Genomic DNA, 7,376 nt, shown 5'->3' on the forward strand with positions numbered 1-7,376 from the left:
AAACCTACATTTGTGCTGAAAAAACTACTGAAATTCCCCTAAAAACATGGCGATCGCAATATCGCAAGCGGTTCTAGCGCATCGAAACTCTGCAGCGACATTTACGGTCCCTGGCTCGACGGAGCAACTCAAATTCCATAATTACAGGGTAACCGGAAACATGATCAGCGGGTAAGTTGTGATTGATATTTCAAATGCTTGCACTTCTCTCGAATCTAACTCAAAAGATCGATAAGATTTATTCTTTCATGCATGATGCTTCCCCTCTTTTTGTTATGACGTGTTGTTTGATGTCTTAGCTTTTCCACTTCCCTATCACTAAAACAACTGAACTTTAAACCAGAAGAAAAGAACCCTGAAGTGCACAATTATTTCTTCTTCTTTTCTTTAAAAATCATTAATCTTTTCATTGTTTTCAGGGCCGCACAACAACACAAAAAGCGGCTGATCCCGCTGCGTCGGACCGACGCAATGACGTTGGCCGAGCGTCGGAATTATCAGATTCTTGATGATATATTTCGATCTGGTGGATCTGATTGTTTTCAACAAGTCACGGCGAACAGTGCAACGGAAAGCGGGCAGCCCCAATTTTTAAGGTTGAATATCGGTGGAACGAGTTTCATGATCTTGATCGATGCGATTCTTCGTGCCGAATCAACCACATTTCTCTCAAGATTCATTCAGCTAACGCACACGGCAAGATTAAAAGTGAGTCCGAAGAAGAAAATGCGGATAATCTCATCCTGTTATCTTTCCTTTTTTCTAGGTCGCCGATGCCTACATCTCATCTGAAGACGCCTACTACTTTCAACGGTCGCCAACTTCATTTGAGGCAGTTTTTCAATATTATGCAACAGGAGTAGTTCATCGACCTTCTGAGGTTTGAATAAATAAGTCAAGTGGAAGGAAACATGCGAAAACATTTCAGATTTGTCCTGCTTCATTTCTTAGTGAACTCGACTTTTGGAGGATATCGCATCAACATGTTGGCTCGTGTTGTGCTGATGTCATTCCTCAAAAACGGGAAGAAGAGAAAGAAGAAGAAAAAGTGATTATTGATCAAGTTACGATTAAAATCTAAATAAGAGAAATTTCAGGTGGATGACACTACTTTCGATAAATTAATGTGTGGAAAATTGAGGCGGCGGATGTGGACATTTCTCGAAAGACCCGGGTCTTCAATGCAGGCAAAAGCTTTTGAACTTTCATCTACTCTATTCGTGGCGATTTCAGTTATGGGTCTCTCATTCGGTACAATTCCTGATTTTCAAGTAAGTCATATTCACTAAATTAAAAATCTGAAACTTCTGGATTTCAGGTAACGCATCTAATGCCTCCTCACAACGAAACAATAGTCTTACCAAACGGAACGGTTACGGTCATTCAAAAAGTGGAACAAATGAGAGTGGAGCATCCAGCTTTTGTATTTACGGAACGGATATGTATCGCATTCTTCACAGTCGAGTATTGTCTACGGTTTTTCGCTGCTCCGAGAAAGTTAAGATTCGCATTGAAACCATTGAATCTGGTGGATCTTCTCGCAATTGTGCCATTCTATTTGGAACTTTTGCTCACTCTTTGCGGAGTTGACGATAGAAAATTGAGAGATTTGAGATGGGCATTCTTAGTTGTTCGAATCCTTCGAGTCCTTCGAGTCATTCGAATTATCAAATTAGGAAGATTCTCATCTGGACTTCAAACATTCGGAATGACACTTCAAAGATCACAAAAACAACTTCAAATGATGACAATTGTACTTTTGACTGGAGTTGTATTCTTCTCAACTATGATATATTTCTTGGAAAAAGACGAGGAGAGTACACCGTTCACAAGTATTCCAGCAGCTTATTGGTGGTGTATTGTAACAATGACAACTGTTGGATATGGTGATGCAGTGCCTGCTACAACTAGTGAGTTTTTCAATTCTAATTCTTCAAAAATACTGATTTTTAGTGGGAAAAATCATTGCATCAGCAGCAATCATGTGTGGAGTACTTGTACTTGCTCTGCCTATCACTATCATTGTCGACAATTTTATCAAAGTGGCTCAAGATGAACAGCAAGCGGAGCAACAGAAAATAGATCAACACAGTGAGCAACTTGCGCTAGAAGCGATGCTCAACGCCCATGACTAGTATATCGAATATTTCTTTTCATTGATTTTAAAATTACGAGTAACTATTTGTCCCCGAAATCTTATCTTTTTCTATAATAAGTGTATGCTTTGGTTATTTTAATTTTTATCATAAAATTCAATTTTCTCTACTTTTCGAAAGTTCTACTCAAATCCAATTCAACGGGAATTTCTTTCCTTTCAGTGCACTTTTTCTCTCATCCCTCTTTTTCTTTCCTGACGACATCTGACTATGAAGAAAAACGAAGAAGAAGATGAGATGATTCCAATTTCTTTCTTGGCATATTTTTTGATTCAAAGCCGCTTTACACATCTCTCTTCTATCCCATACGAAAACATCGAGAACACGTTAGAGCCCAAAGAAAAAACGACGAGAAGACATTAGGCCATTTCCTCTTTTCTTTTTCTCTTTTCTCAAGACACTTCTCATGGATTTTGTTGTTCGTTTACATATCACTCTCACAATTTTGAATCCAAAAGAAATGAATGAATGAAAGAATTTTGATAAGAGATCCCACATTAATTCAATTTAAATAAACTAACCTGAGAATGAAAGTCTCAATTTTACAGTCTCTCCCTTATCGAAGACAAGGGTCGAGGCATATCGATCGACACGGTTGATCTCCGGAAGTTGATCCATAGTGACCTTGCATGAGTGCTCAACAGATCCAGCTGAATTTTTGATAACGATCTTGTACTCTCCTGGAAGAAAAATATTGTTGAGGATAGAGAAAAAGGAGGGAAAGAAAGGGGCGAATATTCAAATTTGGAGTGACAGAAATATTTGACATTGAAGGGTTCGGGTTTCCGGTTACCTTCGTCATCCTCTCTCATTTCTCCAATTGTCAACGAAGTCACACCAGACGTCGTCTCAATCCATTGTCGTTTTCCAGAGAAAATCTCTTTTTTGTTCTTGAACCAATGAACTTCTGGAGCTGGGTGTCCGGTGAACTCGGCGGTGATTTTACTTTTAGCGTTCTTGATTGCTGTCAAGTCGGCTGGCGCAGATGTGAATGCAGGCTTTTGAGATTCTGGAATAAAAAGAAGGATAAACAAACATTACTGGCCATAAAGCTTCACTGGTGACAAGTTTTAAATTAAAATGTTTCTGTAAAAATTTCTCAAATTCTTCCTAATGTTTTTTTCTATTGTAAAAGACAATTCTAAATGAAAACAGACACCGTAATAGATTCCTAATCCCCACTCTCACCTTTAGTATCCTTGCACTCAATTCCTTCACTCTGTTCGGAAGTCACTGTCTGTCCTGCCTTGTTCTGTGCAATAACTCGGAAAAGATGTGTTGTTCCCTCTTTGAGTTGAGAAATCGTAGCAGAACATTCGGTTAAATCTTTCATAGCAACAGACCATGGACGTTTCGAGTTGGACTCTTTCACTTGGACAGTGTATGTGACGTCATCGTTGTCAGATGTCCATTTCAAGGCAATCGATGTGGCAGTTGATGATGCGAATTCTGGTTTTCCGATTGGTTTCAAGTCTGCAGTCTTTTCAGATTCTTCGGATTTTTTCTCTTCGGTTTCAGATTTTTCCAAACTCTTTTCAGTTTCCTTCTTCTTCAATGTTGTCAACTTTCCTTCCAAAGCAGCACCAGTTCCCATCGTATTAATTGCAGATACCTTCACATCATATCCAGTATTTGCTTCCAAACCATCAACTTTGAAATTTAATTCTTTGGTCTTTCCACATTGTTTCCATCCTTTGTTCTTTGATTCTTTCCGTTCAACATTATATCCGGTGATCTCACAACCTCCATTATTCTCTGGTGTCTTCCAGCTGAACTCTGCAGTGCTCTCAGTGACATCATCAAAGACGATCGGTCCCGTGGGAACTCCTGGGGCTCCCTTGGCAGCTCCCTTGATACGGAGCGCAATCTCAACTTTTCCTTTTCCTGCGTCATTTTCCACGTTGAGTTTGTAGATTCCAGCGTGTCCTTGATCGGTCTTTGAAATAGTCAATTGAGCGGTTCCATCTGCAGAAATGTGAGAGGACACATTTCCATCTTCTCTAACTGGTTTGTCATCTTTAGTCCAGTTAGCTGATGCAACTGGTTCTAAGATCTTGGCAGAGAGCTTTGCAGTATCTCCGACTTTCACTTCAACGACTGATTGCTCCGCTTCAACTTTTGGACTTTCTGGAAGTTTGACTGTGACTGCAATCGACACTTCTTCTTCGTCTCCTTCAGAAGACTTCACTTTGCATGTGAAGACTCCAGATGCATTAACGTCAACAGTTGGAATTTTGACAGTAGAGACACCTCCACCATTGGTTATGGTGTAGGAAGCATCAAGAGACTTTCCATCCTTCTTCCATTCAACGGATACTCCAGTTTCAGCAACTTGAGCTGAAATCTCTCCAGATTTTCCGGCAATCAGTTCGACTTTGGATTTTTCTGCTTTGACGAGACCTTTTTTAGCAACTTTCTTGACGACTTTCTTCTTCTTTTCGGTGGAATCTTCGGAGGTCTTTTCTTCAGCTTTTCCAGATTTCTCCTCGGCCGTCTTTCCGGCGGCACTCTTTGCTGATTCCTTCTCAGTCTCCTCCTTCTTTTCAGATGTGGTAGCAACTGATTCAGCATCAGAAGTTTGAAGGGAACCTCTTCTCGACTCATCTTGTACTTTCTCTACTGCTTTTCCCTTCTTCAATTTCTCTTTTACTTCTTGCAGTGTCTCTTCTCCTTTATTCTCTGGAACCTTCTTCTTTACTACTTTCTTCGTCTTCTTCTCTTCTGCTGCTTCAGTTGGAACTTCAGAAGACGCTTGTGCTTCTTCCGTTTTCTTCTCAGTAGCTTCAGCAGTTTCAGACTTTTGTGCAGAAGAGTCTACATCAGCTTTTTTCTCAGCCGTTGTCTCTGGCATTTCAGATCCTGGTACGACGATCTTCACTGGCTCAGTCTCTTCACTTGGACTAGAAATTGCATGAATTCCAGTGGCGGTAACCTGATAAGTGTATTCACCAGATTCTGTCACTGACCGATCTTTGAACTTGTTTCTATCGGTGTTAGCAATTTCCAACCATTCCGATTCTCCAACCTTCTTTCTCTCAACCTTGTAAAGACTGGTCTCTGGACATTCTTCCCATCTCAATGTAACCTTAGTTCCATCAACAGCTACACTAACTTGTGGTGTTGTAAGAATAGCAATCTTTGGAACGAATAGTTCAGATGACTCGCTGACTGGCTCAGAGCTCTCCAATGTGAGCACATCAACCGTTTCACATGGCTCAGACTCTCCCACTTCGTTGACAGCAAGAATACGGAATCCGTACACTTGATTACAGAAGAGATCTTCAGCAACGAATGTGAGTTTAGTTGGTTTCACTTGACCACATGGTCTCCAACGATTGTTATCAACTCCCTTTCTTTCAATAACATATCCAGTAAGAGGAGCTCCGTTGGTTTCCAATGGTGGTTGCCAGGAGAGGAACACACTGTCTTCTGTGACTTCCTTGAATTTCAAATCGAGTGGTTCAGATGGTCGGTCGACAATCTTCAAAGCAATCTCCTTGACGCATTGACCAAGTGGACTCTCAGCAATGACACGAACGGTTCCAGAGTTGTCGAGTGTAACGTTCTTCATTCTAACACTTACGGAGTCATCGTATTCTGTCACGGTGGCGATGGCCTTCAATGGAGTTCCATTGTTAGCCATATGGATTGTTGGTACTGGGAATCCAGTGAACTCAACCGTGAAGTCAAATTCATTTCCAGCGTGGACAGTGACACCTTCACGGATTTCTTCTGGGATAACGAGGTTTGGAGCAACTTCGAACGCGAGCTTGGCTGGTGCAGAAGTCTCCTTATCGGAAACTGAAGCAGTGTAAGCTCCAATATCATGTTTATCGAAGTTCTTTATTTCCAGTGTCGCCCGCTTTCCGTCGTTCTCCATAACTGCCTTGTTCATTTGTGGCCAGATTTCTACTCCATTCTTGAACCATTTCACCTTACGAACTGGTTTCGATGTCTCACAGAACAAGGTCATGGTTTCTCCGAAGGTCTTGACGATAGCGTCTTGTGGTCCAACGAGGATGTGTGGTTCCTGCTCATTCACAATAACTTCTCCTTCGGCTCTACTTCTTCCATCAGTAGTCTCACACTTGTAGACTCCACTATCGGCATCTCTTGATCCCTTGATTCGGAGAGTTCTCTTTCTGGCCATTGCATAGAATTGAACACGATCACTGGCAACAAGTTTCTTTCCATCCTTGTACCAATTGACCACTGCTTCCTCATCTGATACTTCACATGTCAATTCGATATCATGTCCTTCTTCGACTTCAGTAAGTTCTGAGAATGAAGAATTGAAGTGAGCTCGAACGTCACTCATTGAAACTTCAGCTTCTGATTCAGCGGTTCCATGGATGTTCTCAACAAGCACTTTATAGAGACCAACATCTTCTGATGCCAATTCGTGTATAATCAATGCACTCATAGATCCTTCGTTGACGATTTCGGTGTTCTCATCCATCGGAATAATTTCTTTTCCATCCTTGTACCAAATGTATTCTGGAGCTGGGTGTCCAGCAGCGTGACATTCCAATCTCAATTCACATTTCTTTGGAATCTTGACTGGTTTGATGGCCTTCAGAACTCTTGGAGCATCGTCAGCGAGAACCACAACAGGGACTGTTGGCTCACTGAACTCTCCAGTACCATGTTGGTTACGGGCGGCCACTCTGAAGACATATGGAATTCCTTCACGAAGACCATCAATAACACATTTAGCATCGGCGGCAACGGCAGCAGCCTCTCCAATATCGATACTTGCCCAAATGGAAGATCCGTCAGACTTGTATTGAACAACGAATTCCTTCTCTCCATCGACCTTCCATGAGACTTCAACCTTATCGTTATCGAGAACCTTGACCATTGGACAATCCAAAATAGTTTCAGGCACGAGTCCTTCAACCGTCAATTTCTCAGAAACAACATTTGAGTTGGATCGAAGACCGGCTTCATTACATGCTTCCACCTTGAATTCGTATTCTTTTCCAGAATTGAGAGCTCTTACATTGAAACTCTCAGTGAAGACAAGTTCATCTCCATTGATCTTCTGCCATTCTCCTCCATTCTCTCTCTTGTAGACATCATATCCATACACTGGAGATCCTCCGTCATCAATTGGTTTTGGCCAATGCAATGAGCAAGATGTTGATGTCACATTATCGATGGTTGGTGGGTACTCGACAGTTGGAACTTGGAATGGTGATCCAGTTTGAACTGGTTTCG

The 7,376-nt window shown here is 41.5% G+C and overlaps 1 protein-coding gene across 1 annotated transcript; it reads left to right on the forward strand.

Annotated features, from left to right (window-relative positions):
- Positions 1-46: 46 nt before the first annotated feature.
- On the forward strand, positions 47-2,135 carry GCK72_017877 (uncharacterized protein; the record flags this gene model as incomplete). The annotated part of the gene is made up of 7 exons (XM_003112403.2): positions 47-171; positions 420-708; positions 767-880; positions 929-1,048; positions 1,098-1,271; positions 1,319-1,910; positions 1,954-2,135. The coding sequence occupies 7 exons, from the start codon at positions 47-49 to the stop codon at positions 2,133-2,135; spliced, it is 1,596 nt and encodes a 531-aa protein (XP_003112451.1).
- Positions 2,136-7,376: the final 5,241 nt, after the last annotated feature.

This window comes from Caenorhabditis remanei, chromosome V (assembly GCF_010183535.1).
Source record: "Caenorhabditis remanei strain PX506 chromosome V, whole genome shotgun sequence".
In the NCBI taxonomy this organism is placed as follows: domain Eukaryota; kingdom Metazoa; phylum Nematoda; class Chromadorea; order Rhabditida; family Rhabditidae; genus Caenorhabditis; species Caenorhabditis remanei.